General features: G+C 32.5%; 1 protein-coding gene across 4 annotated transcripts in view; it reads left to right on the top strand.

Moving 5' to 3' along the window:
• CNKSR2 (connector enhancer of kinase suppressor of Ras 2) overlaps positions 1-17,345 on the top strand; it is a 301,559-nt gene that overhangs the window by 179,460 nt on the left and 104,754 nt on the right. For all 4 annotated transcript variants that reach the window (XM_037046241.1, XM_037046240.1, XM_037046238.1 and 1 more), the window contains 2 exons: positions 3,457-3,590; positions 9,367-9,578. In XM_037046241.1, coding sequence (XP_036902136.1) covers positions 3,457-3,590; positions 9,367-9,578 — 346 coding nt within the window. The remainder of the gene's footprint in view (positions 1-3,456; positions 3,591-9,366; positions 9,579-17,345) is intronic.

Raw genomic sequence — 17,345 nt, 5'->3', positions numbered from 1 at the left:
TCTCTTCCCATACAGATTTTACCAATATAAGAGAAAGAATTAAAATGGCAAGATAAAAAATTACATTTATTTCTACCTTTTTTTGGAAAGTTGAAAATTCTTAATGGTACAATGGGAACTGCTTTTCTTATACTATGTTTCAAGTGTTGAAAGTAAATGTTGCCCAGATAGAAGCTATCATTCTGCATTATTATACTTACATATTTAGACATTTTTCTGAAACTAAGGAATATGCCTATTTCAGTTGAATGCTGAGAAAACACCATTTTGGTTAGAGGGAAGCTTTATTTGTCACCAGGTTTATTTTCACTCACTTAAATGGTTATTGGTGGTAGATCTGATTTTAATGCCACTTGTTACAACTAGGAATTTCTTACTGCTAATTTTACCTAATAGCACCATTTATTCTGTACTTGATTTAGTTAAATTTTGACTATCTTTCTAATGTTTTTTAAATACCTTTTCAACCTTTTAGTCATTTAATTCTGTACTCTTTCAGTTTTTGTCCAACATTAGAAAAATTCTTAACAGAGTATAATTTCATATTATTACAAAGACTTCCTTTTGGGCTAAGTAGCTAATTCCATTTTGCCTTGAATCTTCTACTTTACCATAATTTTTCCGTTGTTTAATGTCTGTTTCTGAGTGAGATTTTCAAGAAGAATGTTTACTTTTTAGCTTGGATTAACTTGACAAAATAGTACAATTAGTAGACAAAACTATATTGAACATAGTTAATATTTACCAAGCATTTTACTTGGTACAGGGCATACTGATTGGCTAGATGATGTATGTATGATAAACCAGTTGAAATATTTTGTATGACTTAGTAGTTAATAAAATAACTAGCCAGTTTAATTAAACAACAGAATGGACTATTTTTTTTTCTCTGAAAGAGCAAGTTGTTTTTTTCCACCAGTTCAATTAATTGAACAGGCTGGTACAATTGAATCTGCTATCTGTTTAAATATGTTAGGAGTTTTTCTTCTACCTATATGCTAATTTTGCTACTCATATCAACCAATGACACTAATAGCAACTCCTTGATGAAAGAAGTAACCTATGAAAAATAATAATTTGAAGGAAGTTGACAAGGCTAATATTTTAACTTCTTGGAAGGGGAAAGGCATAAATACCCTATGTGACAATCCTGGTAATAATCAAGCAGATTAAAAACCTCTGTTGATGCTTACCTTATATGGGGGTGTTTAAATATACTTGTAACCATTGACTCCTACTTCTTTTTTCCTCCTTTCTCCTTTGTTTGAGGAGGGTTAGTAATAACCCCCCCCAAAAAAAGCCTTCAGTTCTATAGATTACAATACAAAAGGAGAGAAGTCTTCAAAATAGAAATAATGACCCTAAAAGAAAGTGAATAAAATTTTGTTGCATTATTTTTTCTAGTGCTTATGTTTTTAGAACTTCTGTCTCAAGTTCACTGATAGTATTAGAATATTTTAAAATAAGAGAGAGGTATTAGAATAAGAGATATTAGAGCATTTAGAAAGCAACTGAATGTGAGTTTCTCTTACAGTGCATCTGTTGGCAAGTTTTGGAAAGTAATGTACTATGTGATGAATGTTTTCTTTACATTTCTATAATGATGAAATTTTGGTTGGGCTTATTGCTTAATGTCATCTATAGATGACATTTATACATTTAATACCAAGATTTCCTGACAGAGAGGAAAACATTTATAAACAGTCACATCACAATGACTATACATACATAGTAAATCTAAATACTTGACCTAAAGAACACATCATTCTAAGATCTGTTGTAGAGGCAGGTAATACATCCCTAGAATACAATTCTTTATTTCCTCAGACTTCATGGTATTCATTCATACAGGTGACTCCTTACTATCTATATAATAGGAAATCTCCCATTGCCAAGATTTTTGTTTCAAAAAGACACACTGGACAGACACTATTCCAAAGTCAGCATAGTTAAATATAATAGTCTTTACTGCATATATTCATAGTATTTCAAAATTTGTCAACATATATATATATATATATATATATATATATATATGTTATGACTTTTGTATATCATATGAGATAGTATATTATAGAGCCCCCAAATAAATGATAGAATTTTTCACTTCTCTCTTTAATTCCTATTTCATGTAGATTAGACATTATCTGTCATTTTGGTGAGTTGTGTGATTTCAAACTATACAGGTGAGCTGTGTAGCAGGAAGGTGAAAACTGCACTGAGTCATAAACTATGTAGCCTACCCTAGTGACCTACATTGTATTGTATTTATGCTTAGTTTTTTTAAAGATATTTTGTTTACCTGTTCAAAAGTATTGTCACAATATAAAATAACTATAATATGCTATTTTTGAGTGTCCATCAATATGTGTTAAAGTAATAGAATTGTGGGTCTATATAGTTATGCTAAATTGTTTCCATGCTGGCTAAAATGGCAATATCTTGTCATTTGAAGGTACGGCTCATTTCGTAATCATTATTTTTGTGTTTGCAATTACACTAAAATGCTTATTTTTAATATTATGATATATTTCACTAATCGGCAATACCTGTACAAAAAAACATGAAATTTGTGAAGTTTAGTTTTACTTTAGGATAATTTCTTGAACCACAAGATCATTTTGAACACTGTGAAGCTCAGATTTGGAAGTGCTCTTAAGTTAATGCATGCTGATGTGTTGCTCCATTTAGTATATATACCATCTCAATTTTTAAAAACACTTATGTCATACTTAAATACAGGCTTGAAAATGAGATCTATAGATAGACAACTAAAGATTATTTTAAACAATGATAAATGTGTGTGCTTATGAAAGATGAAATAATATGTCACACTAATTACTATACTTTTGAAGATGTACCATAAAATGACTTTGAGAAGATAGTTATGTTCATACTTACAAAAAAAGCAGCTTTTTTCTAGACAATATTCTCTCATTATTGGTCTTTCATGCTCCATTCCTGAAACCTTTTCTGAGAATCTGTGACATTCTGCTAATTTAGGACTATGGTGTATCTTTTGGGACAAAGATCTGATCTTTCTTGTATATCTCTCCGGATGGGCATGTGTTAATTCTTTTGAAAGTTACTCTTTATTATCTTTATTTCAAAGGTGAGATTCTAACAAAGCAAATTGCATTTAAATAAGGTTTTTGACAATCAGATAAATCTTCCCATTATGAAACACTTCGTGGTACTATATAAATAGCTTTTATGTGATTATACCATACAATAAGGTGAGTTGAGAACCAAGTGGAAACCTCTAAAGTAATAAATTAATCTGGTTTTAGAGATTCAAAGAAATATCCATGTGGAAAATAACATACTTCTTGATTTCAGCCAACCTCAAAAACTTTGCAGAAATAGATCACTTTAAAATGATAACTATGTGTCATTGTTGTTGTTGTTTTGTGTGTTGTTTGTGTGTGTATGTATTTTCTTTTTCATTTTAACCAGCCTCTTATACCTAGAAGTCCCACAAGCAGCGTTGCCACGCCTTCCAGCACCATCAGTACACCCACCAAAAGAGACAGTTCTGCCCTCCAGGATCTCTACATTCCCCCTCCTCCTGCAGAACCATATATTCCCAGGTATAAAACTAACCATCTTTTTGTTCTAGGCAGCTTCTATCCAAAGATTAACCGAATTGCATGTAAACTGTGAAGTAAATTCTCAAGGGATATAGTTTCTCAGTTGGAAATTCTGAACACGTTGTAGAAAACCATTGCATTATAGAAAATGCACTTTGTTTAGCAACTAATTAATATGTACTAAATAGTATGATTAAATATCTTGTAAAGCCCTGGCTGGTGTGGCTCAGTGGATTGACGGCCAGCCTGTGAACCAAAGGGTCACCAGTTCGATTCCTAGTCAGAGCACATGTGGGGGTTGTGGGCCGGGTCCCCAGTTGGGGGCACATGAAAGGTAACCACATTTGATGTTTCTCTTCCTGTCTTTTTCCATTCCTTCTCCTCTCTCTAAAAATAAATAAGTAGAACCTTTTAAAAATAAATATAAACATCTCTACAATAGGAAAGAATAGGAAAGTACTATTAAGTAAAAATTAGGATTATTTTTAATAAGTAAAAAATAAGTGAGACTATTTGGTGAAGGAGCCCCTGGAAATCTCAGGTTGCTCTGAAGATTCTCATACAATTTTTTCTTGGATAATAATGAGTTTTTTCCCCCCTGATACTCCTCTGTCTTCAGTTTCCACTTGATTTAGTTCATTAATGTTTCTATAAGAAAGTAGAGAGAGTTTGCAAGAAAATGACTTGCCTTTAAAGTCTATGTCCTAGATTTCTTGATGAAGTATCCCATTTCATTTCCAAATTCCTACTTGAAATTCTTGGCAAATGTGGAAGAACAGAACTTGGTGCTGTAATGCATTCTGCCTAAAAACATACTGGTATCCAGCCTTCTGGAATACAAAAATTATGGAAAAGGACTAGTACTGAGTGGGGATAATTAATACTAATTATTAATAATAATTAATTATTAATAATCACAAAGAATTTGATTCACTTTTTAAGTTAGTTGTGCAGTCATTCAAAAATAATAATAAATGTGTCTTGTTTTAGGCCATAGTTAATACTAATTGTCTTTGTTATATGAAAGAACTAAAATACCTTGTTTTTATTAATTTTTACTATCCTTTAGTATACTTAATGTTTCATTCTATTAGATATGATGGTACTGACATTTTATGATCTAAATGCTACATGACAACATGGCATATCTGTAAATACTGTGTTGGCATTTAGTAATAAAACTATTGCCAGTTTTATAAACATTTTACTTCATGTTCTTGAGAAATAAATGTAGCTGTGGAGTAGTTTATGATAAGATATTTACTATGCTGGCATTTCACCCGTATTTCTAATATATAAGTTACAGTCTTAATGTTAAATTTACAATCAGATTTAAAAGTCTATCCGATATTCTAGTCAAACACAAGGTGTATTTTAATTCTATTACGATAGTGTCAGACTTTCTAAATTGCTCTTACATGAGAAACAATAAAATCATGTGTGTTTCAAATAAGAAAGATTTTAATTTTACTGAAAATGACTAAGAAGCCACATTCAAATGGCTACATGCACAAATAAGCATCAGAAGAGTGTTTTTTATCAAATTTCTACAATGTTTAAATGTTCTTTCTTTTTTATCTTGGCTAGGGAGGAACTTGTTTAAAAGAACATGTTTTCTAGACAGGAAGTATTTAAAATACACTTAAGAAGACAAAAGAGGAAAATGATTCAGTCCTCTCTTCTGAGTATGGTGTAAATAGGATTAAGGAAGTATATTGAAATCAATTAAAAAGTTGAACATACTGTTAAAAAAACCTAGAGAATATAAGAGATTGAAGTATCACCATAGTGGTACTTATTTTGTTAATATTTTTGAAAGCTCCATGCTTTTCAGTAAAATTCATAATTAGAGTGTATTATCTCATTTTAATTGATTTGTAGTCTAGTGTGTAATTTAACAGAATATTCTAAATATATTTTGAGGCAAATTATTAGTTATCCAGTCACACAATCATTTTATATAGCATAGTAAGAACAATCCATGCATTAAACTACCTTTGTAGCACCACCTTGTATCAATTATCTGCAATTTCTGGTTTGACTTGAAGTTATAAAAAACTTCTGAAGTCACAAAAGTTTTTACACTTGTCATTCTTTTTTTATTTAATTGTTGTTTAAGTACAGTTTTCTGTCTTTTACTCTCATCCCCGCCCACCCCCTAGTGCTCCCCACCTCCCTCCCATTTCTACCCCCCTTAGTTTTTGTCCATGTGTCCTTTATACTTTATATCTACAAACTTGGCAGGTTTTTTTCATTTTTTTAATTTTTTTTACTTATTTTTAGAGAGAGGGGACGGGAAGGAGAAAGAGTGGGAGAGAAACATCACTGTGTGGTTGCCACTCATGTGTTCCCTGGTGGGAACTGGCCTGCAACCCAAGGCATGTGCCCTGACTGGGAATCGAACCGGCAACCCTTTGCTTCACAGGCCCGTGCTCAATCCACTGAGCTACACCAGCCAGGGCTCATTTTCTCATTTTGATTATGATTGTGGTTCACCTAATTTAATTCATCAAAACATTTTCTCTATACTAAAATTTTTGTTTATGCAGGATAGGCATTTTAGTGTTGATTTGAATAATAAAAACTTTCTCATCTTAAAACAAAAAACTTAAAAAGGTAGGCCTAGTTGTCAAATAGGTAGAATTTTTTCTTGTGATTAATTATCTGAACACAATTATCCCAGAAAAAATTGTGGGTGCAAAAGTGGCTTTACCTCTAAGAGAGAAATACTCCTTGGTATTTGAAAGAGAGGTATATTGAGTGAAATTCTGTCAGTTTTTAGTATATGTCTTATGACTATATAAAGTTCCATAATTAAACTCTATAGTGCATTTTAATACTTAACCAGATTTCTTTTTATAAAATAAAAATCAAGAATTTATAGGTCTTTGCAGAATTGTGAAGTTTAAGTACTAATTCTCTTAATGAATTTTACAATGAGCAATTAAAGTCCACTAAAGCAGTACTCGAACTTTTCAGCTTTATTAAATCCTTTTTAGAGCAAAAAATACAGATTACATACATGTACAGACAGATAACATTAAGAAAAAGTGTTTTAATTTTTTCAGCAAAATGAATTAGTACATTGAGTTAATCAGAGGCTCATGATATGAATATATATACAGGCACATGCATCTATATATGCAATATGTGTATCAATTCATTTTTCTGTAGTCTGTTTTTAGTTTGAACTTTTCTTAATTCAACTTTATTTAAGTGAATTACATACAGACATGTTTAATAAATCTTCCTTGTTGCCATAAGGCCCCTCTTTCATATGGTTATAGAGTAATACCAGCCCTTCCAATTTGTTTTGCCACAAGGAGTACCCATATAAATAGAAAGTGGTGAATTAATGAGGGTTGAATCACCCTCTGATCTCAAGCTGCATTAACAGTTATGTCACAGACCTGATAGAGAAGTCTGCCCATTTATAGATAGGTATAACTTTCCAGCACTGTGAGTTTCTTAGGGCTATTTCTAAGCTAATTGCAGTGTCAATTTCTTTTGATAGAGGACTAATAATAATAACAGTACCAGGCAATTTGTGCAAAAAATATTGTAGCTACCTGAAAATAAAATTCTGCCTGGATTTTATATTTATTTTTTATGTTGCCTAAGAACTAAGCTATATGTTACAATTTGGTAATAAGCAATACTTTATTTTAAAAAATAAAAGAGTGAATGGTAATGTAAATGGCCAGTTCACCCTGTGATGTGTTAAATATTTAAGAAGACTTACCGATTCAGTAAGTCTTGAGAATATGATTTACTATTTTCTACACATTTCAAACTAGAGTATAGTTTCCTTCTTTGGGGCAAACCTGATCTAGATATTTGCATACAGATATAGAAGTATAGTATACTCTAGTATAGAAGTATAATAATTTACTGAACTGAAACTCATATTTTGTAAATGACATTCAATGTATAAGTTTGTCACCATCTTACGTGGTACAAGATGTCAATTAAAAACCTGTTATTTTATCTGTATTATTATAATTGAATGTATTTTGTTTGTTTAAGATTTCAAGTCTTGGCACTTGACATAAGTTTAAATTTTATCTGCTTTCATAGCATTCATGGCCTCTTTAGTGTAAAACTGGAAACAATTAAGAATTAAGAAGATATAAAATTAATGATCCACAAAGAAAGAAACATTTCATTTTTATTCATAGTCCTATTTTAAAAGACAAGCTTTTCTAATAAAAATTATATAGCTAGTCAGTGAAACATATAGTATAAACAAGGTTTAATATTACAAACCCTAAATGAAATATTTCTACCAAAATACCACTTATTATGGACCCAATCAGCTGGCCTGTGTGAGTGATACTATATGTGAGTAAGTTTTAGGGATCCCATAAATTATTAGAGAATTTTCTTTTTAGAATTATATAGAAGAAAATAATCAGATGGCCATGATTTTATTTTCCTTTTTGATTGAATTTCAATTATGTAAACCATTTGCATGACTCCAAATTCAAAACTGTATTAAAGCAAATGTTTTAATCCATGCCCTATCTACTTTTCCTTTTTTCTCCCTCACAGAAATCAGTTTTTATTGGTATTACTTTATCTTTCCATTATTTCCTCTTGAAAATATAAACAAAACTGTGTATTCACATTAATATTCCCCTTCAACCTTCTTACAAAAAGAAAAGGGAAAAAAATCTTTAGCTCTGGCTGGTGTGGCTTAGTGGATTGAATGAATGTTTAGCCCTGGCTGGTATGGCTTAGTGGACCTGGAAGGTCACAGGTTTGATTCCCATTCAGAGCACATGCCTGGGTTTCGCACCAGGTCCCAGATCGGGGTGTGCGAGAGGCAACCAGTTGATGTATATCTCATGCATGCATCAGTGTTTCTCTCCCTTTCTCTCTCCCTCCCTTCCTCCCTCCCTAAAAAGACATAAATTAATTAATAAATTAATAAATAAAAAGAGCATAGCACAAACATTGCTTTATACCTAGCTTCTTAATTAAACTTATTGGGGTGACATTGGTTAATAACCAATGTATTAAATACCATCCTTATTGTATTAAATATGCTATCATATTTAATACCATCCTTAAACTCCATATTTTATCAGGTTTCCCTACTCCCTCCTATAGAAATGTTGCCAATATTTAATGAGATTTTGATATATCCCTTTGGAATGAATTCTGTGAATATATATTTTTACTATTAAAAGAGATACATGGAGTTTAAATACTCAGAGTAATTCTCTTCATTAAGGTTTATTTTAAATTAATAACAAGCTGTTTGGCATTCTTACAATGTCAGTATATTTAGAATTAATCTGGTTCTTAAGACCACAGTATTCTTACAGAGTTGTTAGTTCTTAAATACATTTGTTTTTAAGCAGTTCAAATATTACCATGAATTCAATTAGCTACACTGACAAAAGAAAGTTAGATTGTTAATATTTACTTACTGTATTGAACACTAAAAGCAATTTATGTGCTAAGGTGATTTCCTTTATATGACATAGTGCAGTGAAAATGGACTAGAGCAGGAGCTAAAAGATCCATTACCCGTGTCTAACTGTGTCATTTCTTAGCTGTGTAACCTTTAGGCAATTCATTTAACCTCTCTGAGCCTCTGCATCTCTTTTCCTACAAAATAGGAATAGTTAAAAATTGCGCTATTAACCTCAAAGTTTGGAAAGATAGAAGATAATTGTATGGGAAGGATAGTATTACTATTTTAGGCCCTCTCAGTCATTTTACCACCCTAACACTTTCTTTCCTACGACTTTCTTCATCCTGTCTTTAGGGATGAAAAAGGAAACCTTCCTTGTGAGGACCTCAGAGGACATATGGTGGGCAAGCCAGTTCATAAAGGATCTGAATCACCAAATTCATTTCTGGATCAGGAATATCGAAAGAGGTTTAATATTGTCGAGGAAGATACTGTCTTGTATTGCTATGAATATGAAAAAGGAAGATCAAGTAGTCAAGGAAGACGAGAAAGCACCCCAACTTATGGTAAGAGTTTTTAAGGTGACCTAAGTACATATGTGTGGAATGGGAATTTCAATTTCTTTTCATAGGCTTTTGAGTTATAAAAATTACTTGATAGCTTTGTATTTTATAATTGATCTGTGTCTGTCATGTGCTTTTAAGTGAAATCTCAGCCATGTGAGGCATGCAATAAAAACTTATTCTAAATTTTCTAAAGGTAAGCGAGTATAGTAGGTAGCATTTTAGCTCATTAATGATGTGTGGAAACCTTTCTGCATCACATATAATTTTTGTATGTCAGATGTTGACAAATTGGAACAATTCAAGTTTTTGTTTTCCTTTTTTAAAAATGAAAACCCGCTGTTAACATGGCTTTTTGAAAATAAAATTATGTCCCTATTCCTCTGAGATTAAAAAAATCTTTAGATAGGCTTTTCTGGGGGAAATCTCATCTAGATATTTGTATTTTTTAACAAGCTGCAAAACTTGACTGGAAGGGATTTTAAACAGGAGGGACACATTGTATTGAAAGTAAAGGTAGACCTAGAGTGACCATGTCCCTAAGGTGGTTTTTAGCTCTGAGTCTTATTTTTGCATGCATGATCAAGAAAGTAACCCAGTCACAAACATTTTACACTGTTATAGTGTATCTGAAATATTGGCAGAGAAAGTTGCCTAAAGTTAAAGTAGTAAATAAAGTCTCTTGTCCTATTGCAAGAATGAATAGATTTAATTGGAAGTCTGTGCTATTCCCTTTCCAGTTTTCAAACTAATCATTTTTTGTGAAGAACTTATACTTGGGGAAGGACATGATCCTTGCTGGTTAGTCTAGATTCAATCAGTGGGAGCTGAACAGAAGGAAAGTTACTTGTAACTTTTTCTTGCCACCTGTCCCACTTGTTTGTCCACCATGGCCAAATGCCTCCCCCTTTGGTCCCAAAAGACTGGTAATCACTTACTTAATACACATGCCCTATTTCCTTACAGCTCTTCAGTAATAATCATTAATGAAAACATTTGCTCAAAATGATTCTGAAGAATAGGAACCATGCTTATCTTCCTTTGTGTCATTCTCTGAATGTGCTTTTCTATCATAAGAATACAAAATGATATTTTATAGCATAGCTTCTCAAGTATACCACTCTGATAGCACTTATTTTGAACTATCATAATCTGGATGTATGTGCAGCTTTGCTTTTCCCCCCACTATATGTTAAACCTTTGCTGTATAGAAGCCTGCCGTCTTTATTATCCCTACCCCTGCCCCATCATATAAAATTATTTATTTGTATTCATTCATTCATTCCACAAGTACTTATTGGATATCTGTTATTACATAGTCACTAATATATATCACCTCTTCTTTTTTTATGTCCCAGAATTTTCTGGCTATTTTCTACTTATGTTAAGAACATAAGAATGTCTAATTTAAGAGAAAATTACTGTAGTCACCAGATATATTACTGATAGCATTATAAAAAATATGTTACTCCCTTTAGACTGCAGTTTAAACAAATCATATTTCTACCAATACAATAGAATACTATTAAATTTTAGAAAATATAGATATCCTATAAATATTTCATGTATTTCCTAAACAACTTAGAAGAAAATAAATGTATGTATGCTTGAAAGACAGACAAGGAAGTAAAATAAATAATTCTTTTACTTTCGATCCTGAAAGTTTTTTAAGTTTTGAACCTGAAATATAATCTTAATTCTCAGTGGAGATATTTATAGCTATTTCAGTAGAGATTTCCTGGCACAACCTGAAGGTCATTTCAGGTAATTAGCAGTTTAATGTATTTGCTACACTAAACTCAACTACAAAAAAGTTCACAATTGATATTTTCTGGAAATGACAGTAATTTAATTTGTTAGCACTTGCATGATACCTGAAAATGCAATATATAAATCATTTAGCTTTACAATGATCAACTTAGTTCTTAGTCATAAATACTCTTACCATGAAGTATGTAAACTTACTCATCATTGCTCTCGCTAGTATTAACTTCCCATATTTCTCAAACAGGTTTAGAGTTAAGATTATAAGAGTGTATATAGGATTTTGAGAAGCAAAATAGAAACATGATATAGTGCCTAATATGTGCTTTTGGTTCAATATGTATGTATTTACTATATTCTTTCAGTATGCTCACATTTTAAAGTAAGCTATGTAAGATAAAAATATTTAGGGAAGCTCTGTTATTAGACAAATAACAAAGAAACAAATGTAAAGAAAAATACTTGAAGCTATCCTAATTGTGAGATTTAAAATGTATTTTAAATGTAAAATGCAGGGTTGAACAAAAGTAGATTTATAGCTGTTTTATGGAAAATACAGTACTTAATAAATAATGCAAAAATAAATGCTATGTTTCACATACTCACAACTGTAAACCTACTTTTGCCCCACCCTGTATATTTTAAACCTTAGTTAACCAAGGTTCTCATTTTATGCCATGGACCCACTAGTTATTGCTAAGAGTGAATTAAAAGAAGAACAATCATTCATCCTATGTTATTAGATAAGTACAATATCAATAGGCAGTAGATGGCCCTTCTAGAAAGTAAGTAAAAAATACATGTTGAGCTTTTCTATACACCAGGAACTATTGTAAGCTTTAAAAAGTCATGAACCTACTCAATGTTTACAACAACCCTATGAGGTAGAAACTGATGGAATCCTTATTTTACAGATAGGTTAAATAACTACCCAACTAGTAAGTGGTAGAGCTGGCATTAAGTACCCATGGATATTTGTTGATTCTACCAGTGGTACTAGCTAACTAAATGTGATGAAAATAATTTACTAAATTATAGGAAAACAATTTCAAAAAATTGTATTACTCTTTCCAAATTCAAACATTTGACTTCAAGTGAAAAGAACTAGGTCTAATTTTATATGTCCTTATGTATGTCATTGGGTATTTACTGGCATTATAATAAGTATGCATCTATATAGACGTGACCTTGACAGACCTTAGGAAAAGATGGCTAAATTAAGGAGTAAAACTAGCATCAATGTGTTATTTTCTTTTTAAATCAGAGAGCATAAAATAGGTTTTACTTTCCTAAAAAGGTAGAGAAGAATAATTTCTGGAAACACAAATACAGTAGGGGAAGCAACCTAGATTAGTGGTTCCTAGCATTGGCTTTCATATCAGCCATACTTGGTAATCCTATCTGCCTTGTAATTACTCCAATGTGACTCAGGGATGTTCTTCTAGGGCTCAGTTCTCTCATTTGTTAAGTGAAGATGCTAATATCTGCCTCATAGACATTTTGTGAGAATTTTAAGATAGCACAGTATAAATTGCCTAGAAAGTGCCCAGTATGTGCTGCGTATTTATTTTTGCTGTTGTTATTGCTACATAGAAACTTTAATGTTACTAAGAGAATAGATCTTAACTGTTTTCACCACAAAAAAGAGGGTAACTATATGAAGTGATGGATATGTTAAATAGCTTAATTGTGGTAATCATTTCAAAAGAGATGCACGTATCAAATCATCACATAGTACGCCTTAGATGTATATGTTTTATTTCTCAATTATACTCAGTAAAGCTGGAAAAATAAACTTAAAGATCTTCACATGTAAATAATAATAATAATAATAATAATAATAATAATATCAGCCATTTTAAATTCTTTGAAGGATAAGATGGGATGAATAAGCAGTTCAATAAAAAAGAAATTTTAATGTGACAGTAAAAAGGGGAGGAATGATAGCATTAAATCACTTTAACTATTTGGTTTCATCTGCTCAGGTTTCAAAAGCAAAGGTTTGAATTTGATGAGATCAGTTGCTTGGCAACTTTTCAGTATGGTAATATTTCCATCAGCTTTCCCTTTTCATTGTCAGGCGCTGCTTGCCCTTGCTATTCCATTATAGCACATTTCTATGCATAAAAACATCCTAAAAGGTATTCATAGTTGGCTGAATCCCTTTGTAGCCATGAGTAGTCATATTTTATAAGAATAAGAAGAAAACATTTTTACAATAATATCACAGAATAGTATTGGTTTGAAGGAATCCAGACGTTTTCTCTTTTTTTAAGATTTTATTTATGTATCTTTAGAGGGGAAGGGAAGCAGAGAGGGAGAGAAATATCAATGTATGGTTGCCTCTCGTGAGTTCCCTGCTGGGAACTGGCCTGCAACCCAGGCATGTGCCCTGACTGGCAATCGAACCGCAATCCTGTGGTTGGCAGGCCCGTGCTCAATCCACTGAGCTACACCAGCCAGGGCCAGACGTTTTCTAATTTATTGAAAATCCAAGACCTCACAAAAAATGCACATGAATACATGAGAAGCCAGTATTTTGTGGTTTTATTTTTTATTTACTTATTTTAGGGAAAGAGAGAGAGAATGAGAGCGGGAGAGGGAGAGAGAAACACCAATTTGTTGTTCCACTTATTTATATAATTATTGGTTGATTCCAGTATGCACCCTGATTGAAGACCTTGATCTATCAGATGATGCTCTCACCAACTGAGCTACCCAACCAGGGCAGAAAGCCACCATTTTAGAAATGCTCCTTATAAATATTATTTGTGCACCTTGTGCATTGTGACAAATTAATTTCTTTAATATTATACCTGAACATTTTCCACTTAAAAAATCATGTACTGTGCCCTGTCTTTCCACATGAGTAGCAAATGGCTTGAAATGACTTACAGCAACATATGCAGGGTCTATGGACAATGACACTATAAACTGAATTTTATCAATGTGAGGTGAGGATATTGTCTGTGGGGTCTAGATTATATTATCATACTTCAACATCTTTCTTTTTAAAAATTTTTTAACTTATATTTAGAGAGAGGGGAAGGGAGGAAGAAAGAGAGGGAGAGAAACAGTGATGTGCAAGAGAAACATTGATTGATTGCCTCTTGCGCCACCACCACCCCGCCAACTGGGACCTGGCCTGCAACTGAGGCATGTGCCCTCACTGGGAATCAGACTGCAGCCTTTCAGGCTGTGGACCATGCCCAACCCACTGAACCACACCAGTCAAGGCTCCTTTCTTTTGTCTTACAACTTCATTCTATCTTTTGGGCAGTTAAATTATAATTAGTAGCATTATTTCAAACATTTCTTAATGTATCAAATATATATAATACATCACACTTATTTATCTCTGAGATGAGCCTGCTCTCTTTCCTGTGATTTTTAATATAAATTATCCTCCTTATCAGGTAAAAGTTCAGCTGTCATTTATCGGTTATGCTGAAGAGAAAAGAAAATAGGATTCTAACCATAAAAAATTTCTGTGTTCAAGTAAAATATACCACTTCCAAAAGAGAACTAACCATAGAAATTTAAATTAGGGAATCATAAATGTAGAAATATGAGATGTGTATTATACTTATAGGAATTCTATTCTTTTTTACTCATTTACTGTATTTCTTAAGGACTGAATGTTGCTTAGCTTCACAAACTAGTTTTGAAATCATGCTGATAGTGATAAGGGACCATGTATTTGATGGAAAGTAGTTCAGCAATAGTTTGGCATAGAAATAGAAAATAGTCTGTTCCTAATGTGAAAATTAGAGTAATCACCTAGGGAAGGCACTCTTTCTTAATTTGCATTATTTTACTGATAGAAATAGCAGAGCATGAGTTTTGAGGTCACATAGACCTGAATTTGGTGTCACAGCTTGGCCTTTAATAACTGAATGATCTTGAACTCAAGCCTTAACCTCATTATGTTTTTGTTTCCTTATCTGTAAAATGGGATGGCAATACTACTCATAGTGTTTTTATGAGAATTAAATGAGATATAATGTATGTTAATGACTTAACACTGTTCTTGCTTCACAGAAAGCACTCAAGAAATGGTACCTAAATGCCATAATAAACTACTGCTGCTCATAAATAAAAATGTGTAAAAGATTATCAAATGCTGATGGATCAAATTAATACTTCTCCCTCTCCTATGGAGGCGCTTAGTAAAGGAAAAAGGTCTAAAAGTATCCCTTTGGTTTGGCCCCTCTACCTACCCAATAACCAGCCATTCAAATAATATCAATTAATGTAAATATGAATAGTGCTTGCTCCTTTCTTTGGTTTGGTTTTGAAAAGTAGAGGGAAGAGAATTCAAATAGCTAGTAACATCAGAAACCGCCTTGATACAAGCCTTTTTTTAAAGTTTCTTTATGGAAATTACTAGCTCATATGCTGGGCAGAAGGGCCTTGTTACAACCTTATAGCATCAGAATTCTGAAAACAATTCAGACCCCACACATTGTTCAAGTTCAAGATTAGTTGCTAAAAAGAGGAGGGGAGAGAGTAATATGTAATATAAATAAAGTAATTAGAGTCTCTCAAAGAAATGAAACCTGGCAAGAAGAGATCACCCTGAAAAACATTGATGATACCATGTAATAAGCAGTAAGATTGAGAAAGAAAAAGAACTTTTAATAAAGTTCCAGAGTATTATATGTGGACAAAGTGCAAAGATTAGCAAACCAAATCAACAAAACCAATGCAGCTATCTGAAGAAAAAAAGAAACTCTTCAAATAATCAACAGAAAGATATGAGCTAGGTGAAATAGCGCTTCCCTTAAAGACAAAGAGGGAAAGCTACGAATGGGAATAATCTCACTCAGTGGTTTTCAACAGGGGTTAGTATTGTCCCCTAGAGTACAATTGGCAATTTCCGATGACATTTGTAGTTGTCATAACTGGGGGTAGAGGTGCCACTGGCATCTAGTGGGTAGAGGCCCAGGATGTCATTTAAACATCCTATATTGCACAGGACAGCTCCCAACAATAAAGATTGATTCAGTCAAAAATGGTGCTATTCTTGAGAAACCCTAGCTAATTTAAGAAGAATGAACAGCAAACAAATTGAATGCAGAAACAGGTACATATTACTAGAAAGATTTAGAGCCCTTGTATGATACAGAGCCAACTTCCCTTTTGTTTATATTCAAAGAATCTAGGAAATTATTGCCCTGGAAGATAGACCTACTTGTATTCACACTTAGCATATTCTCTGGGCAGAAGTAGCATAAAGTTGTGAGTGTCTGGGATGACCTACCCTGCTCTATAACAGAAAACCTAATCATGACAAACCCTGGAACAGGAGGGGACCCATTGTTCCTGGTTGAAATCAGAACGCATTTTCCTCTATGGAAAAAAATGTAATAAATGTAAGCTGGGTAAAATTTAAATAGAGTGGTTAGTGTTAGCTCTCAAATTACAATGTAGTGTAAATAAGCTAGCATTTTCCTAAATATGTTCTTCAGATTACTTATTCTGAAAGAAAATCTGTGAGAGGAAGGGATTACATGGTTAAATAAGATTGAGAAGGTGTGCATATTTTATGCCCCTCTTGGAGATTAATAAGGCACACTAGCATATTAAAAGGTTTGAAAGTCTTGTTGAATTTGGTTTAGCTTATTGTTTCCCAAATGTATTTGTACATTGATTCTTTTTTGGTTTTGGTCATAAAATACTTATTAGCCTTTCAGTGAAACTACTACTTGAAGGAATATATTTTGAAAAATGCTGAAATAGACTCTTTCAGCTTCTTTTAAAGACCCATGTACCAATGATAAGTTTTCTTTGTAATTCAAGTTCCATTCAACTGACTTACAGATAAGCATTTGGGAAAAATGTCTATTTTTAAATTGAAGCCTGCCCCAACAGGCAGCTTGTTAAATGTTATCTTACTCTTACTCTTACTCTTACTCTTATCTATCTTACTCATTTTATCTTACAGAAAAGCCATTTTCTAGAGTAAATCTTATTTGTGATAAAAGTCCCAACTGAAGTAATAAA

This window comes from Sturnira hondurensis, unplaced genomic scaffold, assembly GCF_014824575.4.
Source record: "Sturnira hondurensis isolate 20B ecotype Veracruz unplaced genomic scaffold, ASM1482457v3 Scaffold0005220, whole genome shotgun sequence".
Lineage (NCBI taxonomy): Eukaryota > Metazoa > Chordata > Mammalia > Chiroptera > Phyllostomidae > Sturnira > Sturnira hondurensis.
The sequence above is the reverse complement of the archived record's forward strand: the minus strand, read 5'-3'. Positions and strand labels throughout refer to the sequence as shown.